The following is a 16,342-nucleotide window of genomic DNA, read 5'->3' as shown; positions in this document are numbered from 1 at the left end:
CTGCTGCTGGCTCTCTCGCCGCTTCTGTGGCTTCGCTTATCAAGGACACTCAGTTCTTGCAGCGGAGTGTTCTGAACTTTCCATACACCAGTGATACCTCCTAATTTGTGACTTTGATGCATTTTAATGATCAGACACCTCTGTTTTCCAAATGGGTCAATAATGAAAATAATAATCATTGGTCTTAACGCTTGCTTTTCAGGAGCTCTTAATAATTCCCTTTCAACACAGCTCAGCTTCTCTTCTTCTGACACTGCGTATCCCTTGCAGTTCCTCTATAAATCTCAGACTTCTCCAGGTAGGAGACATAATTTTATACATATCTCCTCATCAGCTACTTTATTGAAGTCCAGACAGTCAGATTTCTCTTCTTTGTCCAGCTAATTAATTACTGTATCAAAGAAAGCTATTGAATTGGTCTGGTATTATCTAGCTTTAGTAAATGCCAATTCCATTTTCTTCTGTCTTCCAGTGACTGTCATGACTTCTTTAATTTTCTCCTCCCACATTCTTTCCTAAAGACTGACAGAAAATGTTGATGTACACAAAGGAAAATATATTGTGCCTTTTGACTGAAATCCATGTTTTATTTTTCTTTGGTATAGATTAGTTATTTACATCAATATTTTTTACTAGCGGGTAGGGTTGAGCAGCAGTTATAAACATATTGGATGCTACATTCAGTAGCAGAAATGTATACGCATCTTTTTTATTCTAAATATTGCTAATACTACTTTTTTAAAGGATTGGAATGTAAACTCAGCAGGCTGATCTGACTGAGACATGGCCCCACATGGAACAGGGTCTTTTCCCAAAGAGGTTTGTAGTCCAACACAAACATGCTATCTGTTGCAGAAAATCAGAGGACGACATGTGCAGTGACTTGACTTGTAAGGTGATTACAGGCATTGGGCATGGAAGAAATACAGGTTTTGAAGAAAACGAGAAGAGTTGAGGAGGATTTGGCTGAGAGATCCTGGATGATTGTTCCAGATAGAGATAAATTACACATGGTATTGTCTTCTTTGCACTTAATTTTTAATTATGTTGTGGACAGTACACAAATGGAAAGAAGAGCTGGTAAGAAGCTAAATCGAGACTTGAATTTCAAGTCCACTGCTGACCCACAGACTTTGTGCGTCCTTGGGCAAAATGCTTTCTCATTTTTTCTCCTCTCACTGCCTCATCTGTAAAACAGAGATAACAGTACTTCTTTTTTCCCAACCTGACTATTTACATAATAAAAGCCTTTCCATGCATGACAGTCTCTTATATATTTGTGCAGCATCTAGCATAATGAAGACCTGGATCTTGGGACTACAATACAAACAATACACAACAATTAAGATTATACATCCATCCAAAATATGCCCAGTGCACCTAATACTGCGGTACCTTGCCAGGGAGACATGACTTTATTACACAGTGAACTCTCTGACTTCTGCAGTTCCTCCTTTCATTCTGATCTCTTGCCTAAGGAAGAATTTGACAGGGAGGTAGGTTTTATATTATAGAATCATAAAATCATTTTGGTTGGAAGAGACCCTCAGGATCATCAAGTCCAACCACTAACCTAACACTATCACTAAACCATGTTCCCGAGAACCTCGTCCATATGCCTTTTAAACCCCTTCAGGGATGGTGCATCCACCGCTTCCCTGGGCAGCCTGTTCCAATGCCTGACAACCCCTTCCGTGAAGAATTTTTTCCTAATATCCAATCTAAACCTCCCCTGGCGCAACTTGAGGCCATTTCCCCTTGTCCTATAACTTGCTACTTGGGAGAAGAGACCAACACCCTCCATGCTACAACCTCCTTTCAGGTAGTTGCAGACAGCAATAAGGTCTCCCCTCAGCCTCCTTTTCTCCAGGCTGAACAGCCCCAGTTCCCTCAGCTGCTCCTTGTGAGACTTGTGCTCCAGGCCCCTCACCAGCTTTGTCACCTCCTCTGCACTCTCTCAATGTTTTTCTTACAATGAGGGCCCCAAAACTGAACACAGGATTCAAGGTGTGGCCTCCCCAGCACTGAGTACAGTGGCACAATCACTTCTCTAGTCCTGCTGGCCACGCTATTCCTGATACAAGCCAGGATGCTGGTGGTGGCCTTGGCCACCTGGGCACACTGCTGGCTCGTGTTCAGCTGCTGTCAATCAACACCCCCAGATCCTTTTCCACCAGGCAGCTTTCCAGCCACTCTTCCCTGAGCCTGTAGCGCTGCCTGGGGTTGTTGTGATCCAAGCGCAGCACCCGGCACTTGGCCTTGTTAAACCTCATACAATTGGCCTCAGCCCAACCTCCTGGAGAGGTCTCAGTACATTCTGGGGCTGCAATAGGAATCATTGGAGCTGATCACCCTGTTCCGTGCCCATGGGGTGGGGTACAGGAATAAGTGTCCCCTCACCAGCAATCTGGAGGCTCCAGGGTGGGAGTTTCATTATTATGCTGCACATTTTCCTAGGAAACGTTCTCTTGAGAGTTTATGTTCAGCTTGGAGAAAGACAGCTTCCCACACCAGAATCTTGGGGAGGTGGGAAGCTCTTTCCCCATAACCCGTACGGCCAAGCGATACCAAAACATTGTTCTCATTGGAGATCAAGATGGGTCTGAGCTGCAATTTCTCTGCACATTGCGAGAAAGTGGATGGTGCTGTGCTGGGCTGCTGAGTCCAGGCCCTGGGGCTGGGCCGGCTCTGCAGCCACTTGGCTTGAAGAGGAGTAAAAACATGCATAAATTAGGAGCTCTCAAGGCAAAGTTCCCTGTTTGGTCACAGGGCCGAGGGCACTTAACATTTATAGCAGTAGACCAGCCCCTCCCCATAGACAGGTGACATTTTTAAGTGCTTCCCCATGGGCAGATACATTATTACATTAATTTAATTGTGCAGCACTGCCCTGGCTAAAAAAACACAGACATTAAAAAAAAACAAACAACCAAAACCAACTAATTTCATTGCCCACCTACCCTTTCTCCTCTCAAGTGTTTTACAAACAAAAAAGAACAAGAAAAGTGATGGTAACTGGATTATTAATAATACATAGTTAGTAACTGGTTCATTTGGTTTCACGTACTGTGCAAGGAAGATTGCACTGTGTTGTGGCTATTGTTGTTTTATGGGAACTGAGACTAGATATCGGGTGTCTGTTACAAATGTTAGGCACAAAATTAAACACCCACGCATGCTGAAAGGACCAACACAACAGGAAGAATTATTCATTTTGCAATCAGAAAAATGACAAAGCAGAGGAGTGACAAATGCTCTTGATAAATCCAGAACTCCAATTTAATGTATGGGATAAGTACCTCTTTTTTCCAAGTAAAGACTCCCAACTCTCACAGTTTCTTCTCCATAATTTAGCTGTGCACATATTTGGCATTTGGAGTGTGACGAATTTACACATTTGCTACCAAATGAGCTGCAAGAGCTAATCAGCTTGCGCAGAATTGCACATATTAATGAAGAAGGCTCTTCTGCATGCCTCAGTTGTAGACACCCACTTAACTGGGGCACCAGAGACTAATTTGGAAAGATTTTGTTCACGTAGAAGCTTTTTTCCTATGATGAATGCTTGCAAGGAATCGTGTTGTAGAGAGGAAGGGAGCAGTATCTGCTAAATCTGACTAAATGGTTCTCATTACTAAGTGATGGAAGAGCAATAGCAAAGATAATTTATTAGTCGCCCAAAGCTAATGAGAATAATTAGCACTATGATGCTTTCTAAGCAAACACAGAATAACTGTTCCTTAAGGAGCCCCGTTTCCTTATGGGCAGGAGGACAGAGGACTTCAGGGGCAGAAATCTTACAAACCAGGGACCAGGGCCAGCAGCTGGGTCGAAACGCCCAGCCACCTCCTGGCTTTAATTATGGGCTAGCACTGGAGACGTAATTCCCTACATTTTGGGCTAACATCCCATCTTTTTTCAGACTTCAAAATAATCTGCGCTGGGCTGATGAATACATAGAGTTTACAGTTCCGCTTAACTCCTTGGAAACCGCAGTCTGGAAATCGCTGTCTTAGATACTGAGGTTTTTGCAACATTGCATCATACAGCGCCTGCCAAAACCTTGGCAAAAGCCAAGCCAGTCGAGGGTGCTTTGCAGGGAGTATTTCAGCAGTGCTGGTCAGTTGGGTGTTCCAGGAGTCCTGGTTGCCAGCAGATAAAATGGCATTTGCAGTGATTTCCTCTGTAAAAATGCCCAGGTACCTTCTTTCCTTAACCAGTGAATAAAAGCAGGACACACAGAGAAAGCGTAGCATCTTCTCAAACCCAGCCAAAGAAAATAACGGCAGAAATGTTGGTTTCCAATCCGTTCCAGCACAGAGCGGTTACGTACACAACTGGATTAGCCAAAGGGCTGCAGCCCCGCGGTTCCAGCGGAGCCGTGGAGCGCTCGGGGATGCTGGGCTGCCAAAGGCAAAGGCAATGCCAGCGTTTGGCTGCGACGCTCAGCACCTGCTGATAAAAGCTCATTTCCCCCCATCTCAGTTTTCAGAATTTACTCCTGCAATCCCAGCGTCCCATTACAGACCCAATCCCACTAAAGTAAGCCTATTAAATTGAAATGAGGTGCACGTGGACAACAGTCCCCGCTCCCCTGAGTGTCGTTTTGAGCGAATGGCTTGTTTCATAGTTTGTAAAATGCAGCTGGCAGGAGTTTAGTATTATTCTAGGAAATCCATATAAGCAACATTTCTTTCTCACAATATAGCACTACCAAGAATATGGAGAGTGATTTTGCTTTTTCATTTTTTTTAAAGGAAAACAGACTAATAAAACACCTGTAGGCTAAGTCACCAGGTCTTGACTTTTCTTTTGAAAAGCAGTTAGCCTCTAAAATCAAAATCACTCATGAAGCAATTCTATCTGAAACGAGACTGTCTGAAGCATTCTCTTAGAGCTTACTCAAGAGGGGAGTAAGATGTGCTTTTTCACTCCCAAATTAAATGCTGTAAGAACATAAACCTTACCCCTCTAATCTTTCTTCACCATTAATATCAATCCATCTTCATGGATGACTATTGAGAGAATTTTGAGTCAGCAAGATCCAGAGACCTAATTTGGTCTCGGTGGGAGTTTAGAAAAACTTCCAAGGCTGTTTCACCCATCTGCAAGAAGTCACTATCAGATCCAGAATGTGATTTTACAGGGCGAGGAAAGGAAATGGAGATTTGCTAGGTTGCTTTTCTTGATTCAGATTGGAAAGCAAGTCTCTTCCAGTCTCTCCTGTAGGAGTTGCTCTAGTTTGAACAAATAAGGATGTAGTTATTGGGTCAGAGATAGGTGGGTAATTCCTTTAAACCAGAAGCCAAATTATCCTCTCGAGTTGCAGGGGACTGGGGTATAAGCTTACGCTCATCTTGGTTCTCCCCTATCCCAGAGTGTTCACTCTCCTGGGATCTTGCCCAGGCTCTCTTTCCCCTCCTTTTGGTGGATGAAACAAATCCAGGATCTCAGGCTCTCTCATTAGAGGAGAAAACCACTTCCTACCCATCTGCTACCAGTCTGCAAAGAACGCTTGGTTCTGCTCCCCTTCATCTCTAGGTCTGACTGCACAACACGACTCAGACCTGTGGGCTGTTTATATCTTGTTTAAGTCAATGCTGAGGAACAAAGTGATACACAATCCTTGCTCAGGCTCTCCGCTGTGTACACGGTTTACCCTTCCTCAACAAGATTTCATCTCCTTCGGGTTAATGGTGTAGCGGGTGTCCAAGACCTTTGAATCACACCTGAAAAGACCAAACCCATAACTGCAAGAGCAGAATCTCTGATTCACTGCAAGCCATTTGTTATCAGCAGTTGAGTTTCCTGCTGATAAATGATTCATGGTTTGAAAGCCCAAATTACTCACTTGTAACCATGGCAGAAATTCCTCTGTGGTTGTGAACGCCTGGGCTATGCATCTACCACAACGGGCTGGAAAGTCTGCGTGAAATGACCAACAGTTTAATTCCACAAAGAGCTCTTGCATGTAAGATACTTTTCATTCACAGTTTGGAGAACAAAGTATTTCAACTTGACTGATGCAAATATAAATATAAACTGACTTCACTAGCAAATATAAACACAAACTTTTGCGTTACCGGAGGCAACAGAATTACAACAGTGTAACCGAGATCCAGACCTGGTCGGCTAATTAAGCAGGCCTGGAAGCAAAGCTACTGTGAACTAGAGTGTACCAGGAACTAAGGCTTTTGTCAGCCTTTGGATGTAATCAGTTATGGTGTTCAGAACTGTATTTTTCAAAACCATTCAGACTATAACCCAGATGAGTCATGACCCTGTAACAGAAGGTAAATTATTCTCAAATATTTTATATTTGTGCATTAACACATGATTACCCAAAAAAAAAAAAATGAATGCCCAAGTCCAAGAAGTAACTAACAAAAGACTGAAGGGAAAAACGAGAATCCTTAATTTTAATTTTATTATGGTGTAACCAGCTGTAAGGAATTACTGGTCTGAAGCACAGTGTGCAATTGTCCTATCCTAAACATTTACTAAAGCCTATAATTCAGAATGATCCTGACTAGTGATGTCACCATTGGCAAGCTATGATTTATTTTTTTTTGAAGAAGTCTATATTTCTCAGCAATTAGCACAAACATAGGCACAGCCTATGCACAGAAATGTTCAAGCAGTTCTGGAGACTGTATTTCTTTAATGCCAGCTGCTTTGAGATCAAAAAACATGCAGTAAGTTCTGTACTGATCATACTTGATAGTTTGCTGGTAAGCAAAAGAATTCTTGTTTGAAATCAAACAGCATCAATATGTATTATTTCCTAAATGCAGGGCAGAATGCTTGCTACTCATGCAAGGATAGCATGAAAGAATTACCATGATCTTATGCAAAAATACTGAACACAACATGAAGTAACTATGCTAACAGAAAAGGAAAACAAAATACAGTAAGAGATTTAATAAATTAAGCTACTTTCACACTAGGATATTATGTACTACCAGGCAGCTGATTTTTTGAGTGAAGAGACTCATCAGGTGCCTAATAAGAGAAGATACTTGGCACAGCTCCACCGCTGTTCAAATTGATGTCCCGGTTAACAAGCTGGCTACCATACAAGGCCAGTCAGGCTACTGGTATTCCAGATACTCACTAATGGCTTCAGCAGCTTAATGAGAGCCAAACATACAGTGCCATTAATTGGATGAGAGAAAGGAGGAAAAAATACCCAGGAAGGAGGTAAGATGCTGTTCCCCTCCTGAGCAGCACAGCACCAAGTTGTCCCCTGGCACGGCCTTCACTGAGGATTCAAAGTCGCAAGATGAGACGGGCAGACTGAGGAGCAAGAGGAAGATTTCAGACCCAAGGCTCAGTTCTTTGCTGTAAGAAGCTGTTTCATCTGCCCATTGAGTGCCAAGGCAGATGGGGGCCGACCCTCACCCCGCCAAACTGCACTGCACAGCTGGGGCTGGGCTGTCCCCAGCGAAGGGGCAATGGGCACCCGTCCTGCTGCGCTGGCTCTTCCCAAACCACCACCAGCTACAGTTGTTCACCCAGTGGGGAAGAAGCTGAACAAGGCTGATTAATGATGAAAATACTTGCCTTTTTAAAAATTTATTTTCAGATCAAAATGAATCACAACTTCCTGCGCCTCCCTCTCCCCTCCTGTGAAGACGTAAGTACCTCCAGATCAATGTCTTTGTTTTTTTTAAGCATCAAGAGTGTAGCACATTTCAACTGCTGCTAATACAGGTTTTTCAGTGATGATTTTGTCAGAGAGATTGTTTATGCAACTCCTTAAAGAGCAAAAAAGGAAAAATCCCACATACAAATGCAGATAAACTTTTGGAATGTAAACACGTAATATATATAACGACTGCATTATCAAAAGTATTACGTATTTATCAAAACAGTTGAACATAACACTTTCCAACACATATTTGATATGGAGCAATCATAATTTGAAGGGAGACCGTACGCCTGTAAGGTTAACTGTATACCCCTATAAGGTAATCGCTCCTGCCATAACTTACAGCGGTATTTGACAATATTGATGCCAAAAGGAGGGTTTAGTTTAATTTTACCCCTGCTCTGCCGATTTTTGATGCTTTGTTTAATTAACTCAATACATTCTACAAAGGTATGTAAACAGTCCTGACTGAATGACCAGAAAGATTTAAATGAAATCAACAGATCTGGGCTGGTCAATGTTAGTGTCTTCATTAACTCGGATACCTTATTTATCCCTGAGCACCATAAAATTGTTCCCCCAAATCTGACTGAAGAACATGTAAATATTTCACAAGAATGTAAAACTGCATTTGGATAAATCTGTGTTTTACAAGTCCCACTTTCCTTCACTGGTTTAAAAAGAAAACAAAAAAAGTGTTCCCCTCCCCCACTTTGTTTTTTACATGTACTGCAATACCTTAAAAAAAACCCAAACAAACCCTATCAAACAACATCAACTACAGACACACTACAGACTACAAAAATATTGCATAGGAGTGTCAGTGGGCATCATCTCACAACATGAGAGAAAATGCTAAGTTTTCTTTAAAACATTATGGCAACATTCTAATTTATTTTCCTTTTAAAAATCAAGTGGTTTCACTTTATTTCAAAATTGTACAAAATGGCCATGGCTGTTTATAAAAAAAAGTCTCTGTCTTGAGAATACGTGAAGTCTCAGGTGCATTAACAAAAGACCTGGAACCATTCACAGTGCAGCGGAAAGCTTCTTTTGAGGCAGAAACTACAATTCATCCTTCTTCTTTCCTACTCTTTCATGGTCTCTTTCTCTCAGGGTTCGCATGAAAGTGGTGAATCCAGACTCCTGGTTTTGAAGAAAAATAAAAGGGTTATATTTTTATAAACAAACAAAAACAGTGCTTCAAGAACACTTTAAGCTGCTGTTTCCCACAGCAGAATATAAACTAAGGAACAGTTATTGCTTCTGCATTGCCTCATTGTGCAGTGCTCTGGTCCAGTGCTGCTCCACTGCAAGCCGAGGGGAAAATATCCACACAGATGCCACACGTCAAACTTTGAAGAGATGGGACACAGAGAAGAAGGCCCTAAAGCTCACAGAAAACCATGAACTCTGTCCCTAGAAATGTCATCGAAGCCTATTTGCAAAAATGCTCAAAGACATCGTCACGCCACATTTGTATGCCACCTGTGTCATTCTGAAAGCAGTTAGTAGATAATTTGTTGGCTATGAACGTTTGCCACTGTTCCTCATCCCCTAACAGTTATGATAATGATCTTCTTCCTTTTCCACACATTCAGATGAAGATAATTACATTTTTTTTCAAGTTACTATCCATATTATAGTCAAACAATTTCAAACCTGCATCCCTAGCTGCCAACCTCTGTATTTCAGCAACTTCTAAGGCTGTTGGACGCCAGGAGCTTCCTTTTCCATGGAAAGCTCTGGGCACAGTACACAACTCGCAGCTGTTTCAAAAGGCTCAGATACGTGGAGGTGTGAGCTGCTGTGTTTGAACACACTGTCCACTGATATGTAAACACTGGAGTTGTTTAGGCAAGTAACACCATTTTTACTGTTAAGAAATCCCAAGACACTCCAATCAGAACTGGTGGTAAAGGTTGGAAAATACAAAGAGGTAGAGAAGAAACAACAGAAGTCAAAAGATTGACTTAAAACAAACCAAAAAAACCCAGAGCTGGGACACTTTTAAGAAGGCTGAACAACAAAACATTTCTAAAACTCCTTCCCTGGAGACACTCAAAACCCTCCTGGATACATTCCTGTGTGATCTGCTCTGGTGAACCTGCTTTAGCAGGTGGGTTGGACTAGATGATCTCCAGAGGTCCTTTCCAACCCCAACTACTCTGTGGTTCTGTGATACTGTAACTATTCACTGTTCTTCCCTTGAAAAAAAAATGAAGTGATGAGTTTTGGCCACACACCATCTGAAGACATCTGGCAATCACTAGCTCCCACGAGAGGACCCTGGTTTTCAAAGCTCTGTGTCTGGAAGTCATTTAAAGTACACTTGGGTCAGAGAGTGTCCTGACTCTTCATTGCTTGAACTGCTTGGGGTGAACGGGTTTAAATTAGAAGAGGGGAGATTCAGACTAGATATGAGGAAACAATGTTTTACACTGAGGGTGGTGAAACACTGGCCCAGGTTGCCCAAAGAGGTGGTTGATGTCCCATCCCTGGAGACATTCAAGGCCAGGCTGGATGGGGCTCTGAGCAACCTGATCTGGATGAAGATGTCCCTGCTCATTGTCAAGGGTTTGAACTACATGAGCTTTGGAGGTCCCTTCCAACCCAAACTATTCTATGAAGTGCCCTAAAATCTCTGCTCTGGAATTGCAGTTCCCATGGAGGTGTGAAGGTCAAGTTACATGCTACTGCTGGGGTCAGGCTCTTCCCCATAGCCAGTGCTCCAGTGTGGAGTGGCAGGGAGCTGAGAGCTCCTGCTTACTGGCTATGGCTCCTGCTGTAGCAGGTCACGGTGCTCCCAGGGCAGCTGACATCGCCTCTCTTCTTCCCTGCCCACATGAAATGATGATACACCAGCTGGACCACACTGAACTTCATGCTCATGGACATCTACTGATTTACTGCCACAATCAGGAACAGAAAACAGGTCCTCTGGCTCCCACTGCTCTCTCCTGAGATTTCTTTTGCAAGGTAGGAGGTGGTTGGCCAAGGTGGTTGAAAAGGTGTTGTCATGCTGATGAGAAGTCCTTTAACAGCACAATCCCTTGTTACTGAAACAGATGTGTGAACAGACCTGGAAACTCCATGGAAGGTACTGCGCTAAATGCTGCCTCCAGCATTACCATGATAGGAGATAACAGAACCTAATTTGATGCTGCACAAGCAGAAGACCATAGGTCCCAGGAGAGGTGGAGGGGGAACACAGCTGCTGGCAGCAGAGAGATTGCAATGTTCCTGTTGAGTAATCTAATTCCACCCAAGAAAGGGTTGGCCACACGCAGGGGATTAGTCAGTCCACTTTCCAGCACAGGGATAATCATCTCCCAACTGCTGTGGCCTCAGAGCACTCCTGTCTTGCTAAATTCTTTTTATCAGCCACTACAGATCCTTCCTTTCATATATCATTTCTCTAAGTATGGGTTAGAAATACAAAGACTGTGTTGGAAATTTTACTTAATTGTTGGCTACTGCACCCATTTTCACTTTTAAGAAAAAAAGATCCACAATCGGAACTAAACAGAGTATCTGTAACAACGCCTGGATTGGCACTATAAAATGGTAATTACTGGGGTCCTAATGCTGGAGAAAACTGGGAGGCAAAGCTCCATGAAGACTTCCCTACAATCCTGACTTACAATGAACCTCAGAATTCGGCATCTTCCTTCATGCTTCTCTATAATTTGGTGAGTTGTAATAGCAGCTTTCAGGCAAGGTTTTTTTTAATGAAAATCACTGGATGGCTTGAAGCCCCCAAGTTTTTCTTGCATACCCTAGCTCCTCCAGGCAATCAATCACTGATGAGAAGTAACCTCCCTCTAGGAGTTATGACAGAGGACACACATAAGTAATAGGATTGCTCCCTCATTTTCAGGCACTTTTACAACCATGGAAGGCATTACACCATTTCTGCCCCTTGTACTCATAGTATATAATTAGCTGGCCACAGCAGGACAAAAGAATGGAACCATGGGCTAGATGGTACGATTGGTGTTTCCATCCTGAGCTCCAGTGATTCTGATTCAGGGAGAATGAGATATTTAGTTTCCCCCAGTTCCCACAAGACAGCTTTGTCCCTGCTATAAAACCAATGGTCCGTCACCATTTGGCAGCCTGGTGGACCTGTAACATTTTGCAGTACACGCACAATCCAGATCCAGAACTGACAGGACCAAGTTCTGTATTTTCTGGCATTTCTGCACTTAGCAGCAGCCCATGAAATAAACTCTTTGCTTTCACTTGGTCCAAATTCACTTGTAGACTTCAGCTTAGAGAATAAAATATACAACAAAGCATTACGAAATCTACTCCTTTTTCATCTCCTTATGTTCCTAAAATAGACCAAGCACGTTCCTAATGCAGAGATGTACAGAGGTGTGGTACACAATGATTCATCCTTGTAAGACAGTAACAGAAGCAGTTAAACATCCTTCCAGCATGGCAACAATTTACTCAGCAGTTTCCATTTGCAAGGCAGTACAGGCAGAGGAGGCAGTTCTTGTATCAGGTGACAACTCTTACTTTCACTTACCCCTCTTTCTCCAGTATATTTTTCCACAAACTTCCCGTAGTTGTAATAGTTGAAGGTGGGGTAGCCATCAACCCCCTCCTGCTTACACAGGTCATGATTCTGCTCTTTGGCACAGTCCACTGCAGCGTAGGCGATCTGAAACACAAGAGATCAGCATGAGGCAGGAGAAGAAAAAGCAAGACTCCACTTCATGGTTAAACCGCTGCAGCTTAGACTTAGCACTAGGAGAGACTCAAGTCTTCTGCCAAAAATGCAATGGTTTTTGAAATGGCTCAGCTGTGGAGGAAGATCAGAGGGCGGCCACCAGGTCAAGCAATGCAAATGGAAGAGCAGAGGCCTGCTCCCCGCCGAGGAAACACAGTGCTGCTCGCACAGCACCAGGCCCACGCAGCTGCAAGGTGTGTTCAACTCACAGAACAGAAAATCACCTTTCCGGCCTCTCCGAGGAGCACCGTGTTAGACTCCAAATGGGCAACCCAGAGGCTGTGTCAGTAAAACCAAATCCAAGCACAGTGGTCACAGCTCTGTCACGCTGCAATGTTTTTCCTGCACTTTGGTTTCAAGTGATGAACAGTGACAGGGTGACTTTGGTAACGGTAACGACCACCTAACCCAACCTCCTTCCTGCAGTGCCGCTAACGCTCACAAAAGTTTCCTCTTCTGTCCTTGGACAAACACGGCTGGTCACTTATGCAGGCTATTAATAGAGTAATGATTTCTACCTCAAATAGCTTTTAGAAACTCCATTCAGTTCTCCCAAGGTCAAAGGGGGATGGGTGAGAGGCCAGAGTCTTGTCTACTGAGTAGTGCAAGTAAAGCAATAAATTGCTCACTTGCACCCTCAGCCTGGGTTTATCTTTCCTGTCTTTTTCCAGTCTATCCTTTAAGGTAGGGACTGTATGTTATGTGCAGCCATTAGCCAAGTGGGCTTTAATTCCTTTTCAAACCTCTAGATGCTACTGTCACACAAACAAAGGCTGAGCAGGGAACAGCCTGCCGGCAGCAGAGCAGCACCCCCGTCCCTGCCCGCGTCAGCACAGGCTGAGCCCCCAGCATCAGCTCAGGCTAACCCTAGTTCCCAGCATTTGACATTTGAAACCTGAATCTGTGAAGTAATTGAGGACGGGCTGCACTTAACATTTCTGATGTCAAAACAAAATGCAATTCATAGGCTTCTACTTAAGGCAGCTGAGCCTTCCGCTGTGATTTCACACCGACTGTTCCTGCGAGCGGCAGTTCTGGCACTGCTGCTCACACAAACTTGCCTTCACAGCCCCTTACAGGCTCGGCTGAAGAGCAAGCAGGTTTAACTACAAGCTACGTAAAAAAACCCGAACAAATTAAAGGAACAATTTTTGCAATTGTGGGTTACAATGTATTATGTGCTAATTTCCTAACAGCCACATCTTAAGTAGAAATTTCCGTTCCACAAGCCTCCTTCAAACAGTCTGATCAAAATACCTTTTGCTTGCATGACTTTAGGGTTGCAGTTGAACTGTTCTTCCATAATTAAAAGATCACTTAATATTCTACTATGCCCTTCACATTCATGGTGACGCTGTCAAAATGAGAAAACCCAATCTCATTATCCTCGCAGTAATTAAAGAGATTGGCAAAGCCAACTTCAGTTAATTTGCTTGTTTTGTTTTGGCTTTGAAAGCCTGACAAGACAATATTCAGTAAGATCACGCTTGGGTCTATCTTCAGATGGAAAGCACTACATAAAGTGAGCAGTGCTATACCTTAAATATTTGGTTTCTGTTTTCCGATTTTAAACATTAATAAGGGTATTACAGGACTCTTGAGAGCTGTTAAAACAAGTATGATCACACTTTTTTTTTTCCTTTTGTAAACAGAAAGCCTCCTACTCATTCAGGGCCAGTTAAAATGAAAGATTAGGAATAATACACTGCAAAAGAGTTTCATCTAAGTATTTATGCCTTCCTGACCTTAGCAGTCAGCCAAAATTTAGAGCCCTGTTGGCTACTTCTGTGTAAAGGAAAGCACACAATGGAGACCAGCATTTATTTAATGTCACAGTATCAATGTAGAAAGAATACTGGAAGTCCTGGTTCCCTGAATACAGGAAGAATAAATAAAGCAATATTTTTTTCTCACTGCTCTCCATATCCTATAGCAAGAGATCACAGCCAGAAAAAGAGGAAGGTATATGTGCAGTCATCCAGATCTTAGCAGCTGGTATGAGGCACAAAACTACTTTGACTGATAACCCATCTGTTCTTAGAGGGTGACTGGGAGATTAGGAAAATTAGCTCTTAGTGCACTGGAAGGAAGAGCAGCCCTCTTTATGTGTACCTCTCTGGAAACACCTACACTGGCTTTGGTTAGAGCAAAGAGCCCTATTTCACTTACAAAAGGCATTTGTAAGAATAGCCCCAGCGAGGAGAGGGCATGGTGGGGGAATGCAATGCTGTATTAACCTTGTTCAGCACATCTTTGTTTGTTGCCTCAAAACAGATGACTTATGGACTATAAGGAGGTGGCTTCTGAAAGAAATGCTAAGTAGTCAGCTTGAGACATAGCTGTCCTCTAGAGCACATGGAAATCTGAGCTGGTCTGTCTGGGCATCTGTTGTGCACTGAAGTTATGCACAAAGATCCCAGTCTAAATCTGGCTGCAACAATCAACATCAGCCTAATGCTGTGCCTAATCTAACAGGTCTAATGGTGAGGGACACATACATCTGGAGTAGTGTTTGGAGGACACGTCCGTGGTCTGCCATTCTCTGAAATGCTCCTGATACAAGCTCCCACACAGGCCCACAGACTTGCCACTGCTCCTGCAAATGTCATTTTGAGCCCAGCTCTTCGGAACATACATTCCTGTTCAGTTATTTTTACAGCCAGTGAGAGAAATGGAAATTTTGAAAAGCCTTGTAATGCATACAGACCTGAGCAAAATTTCATAGAGAAAAATTTAATTCCCAAGACTGTATCTGAGGCTGCATTTCAAATGCCTGCTGCCAACAGTGGCTGAGTAAGAGTACTTAGGAGAGCTTGAGTGATTACTTTACAGTGGAAATGTTAAGGCAGCCTAAATATAGAGGTTGCTACCATCTCTATGCACTCATTACCATAGCATCACAGTCCTAATTGTCTTGCCTGTCTCACAGCGGAAGATCAAATATAGTGCACTGCAAAAAGAGAAAAGTAATGCTGAAAAACACTTGTAGCAAAACGCACTTCTGGACTGAGGACCAATTCCAATCTAAATTCCACCAACTTCAGACAGCTGAATTCCAAGACATACCAGAATGTCAGTAAACAGCACCAATGCCCTTTGCTTCATTCTGTTTGTGTTTTCATGGACTGTGAATATTAAACTCAATTTTTGGTAGAGGAGCCTCCAAGAGCAGCTTTCAGTTATGGTGAATCACTTCATGACTATACTGAAAGGCTGCACATAAAAAGAAGCAGCCCACAAAAAGAAAGGCTGTGCTTGAGTCCTGGCTCAAGTGAGCAGTGATATATTGCAGGGAGGTATTCTTCTCAGTCTTCTTATCAATGATCATTTTTTCTGCATCATTAAAGAAGGAAACTGAGTCAGGAAAAATAACAACCCAAAAACCCTGTACAAAAATCTGGCTAAAGCCTTCTGGAGAATATCACTCTCAGAAATTATCTTCATATTCAACTTCCAGCAACAAGTTAAATGGAAGTTCACTGGAAAGCACAGGTTATAGCAAGACCTTTGCCTTGTAAAAACACTATCTCTATTCAACCAGAAATCTCAGAGAGATTACACATAAGACAGCCCTGATATGTACCCAGGAGCCAAGATACTCGGCATCATCTCTCACAAATTCCTTCTCATCAACAGGGAAAAACGCTCTAAAAATCTCTGAGCACAAGAAACTCTTCTAATGCTAACATAAGACTTAGGGGTGTGTGTATATATATATATATATATATATATATATGTGTGTGTGTGTGTGTGTGTGTGTGCGTGTGTGTGTGTGTGTATGTATCTCTATACGTATCCACTATGGAAAAACCCAGCGTAACAGCTTTCAGAAGAAAACATTGATTTTACGGAGATTTTGATTGTTAGGGCTAAAATTTAATTTATTGAGCTTTCCTAACTATCATATAACCAGAGGAAAAAACATTACAGAAAGAAAAAACCCTAAGTGC

The 16,342-nt window shown here is 42.7% G+C and overlaps 1 protein-coding gene across 1 annotated transcript in view; it reads right to left on the bottom strand.

The window, feature by feature from the left end:
* Window positions 1-7,559: 7,559 nt before the first annotated feature.
* PDIA5 (protein disulfide isomerase family A member 5) overlaps window positions 7,560-16,342 on the bottom strand; it is a 101,754-nt gene continuing 92,971 nt past the window's right edge. Inside the window, exons 16-17 of the mRNA XM_082055909.1 lie at window positions 12,189-12,323; window positions 7,560-8,797 (exon numbers count right to left, since the gene is read on the bottom strand). Coding sequence (XP_081912035.1) covers window positions 8,717-8,797; window positions 12,189-12,323 — 216 coding nt within the window. The 3' untranslated portion in view covers window positions 7,560-8,716. The remainder of the gene's footprint in view (window positions 8,798-12,188; window positions 12,324-16,342) is intronic.

This window comes from Streptopelia decaocto (assembly GCF_964273445.1).
Source record: "Streptopelia decaocto genome assembly, chromosome: 6".
Lineage (NCBI taxonomy): Eukaryota > Metazoa > Chordata > Aves > Columbiformes > Columbidae > Streptopelia > Streptopelia decaocto.
The sequence above is the reverse complement of the archived record's forward strand: the minus strand, read 5'-3'. Positions and strand labels throughout refer to the sequence as shown.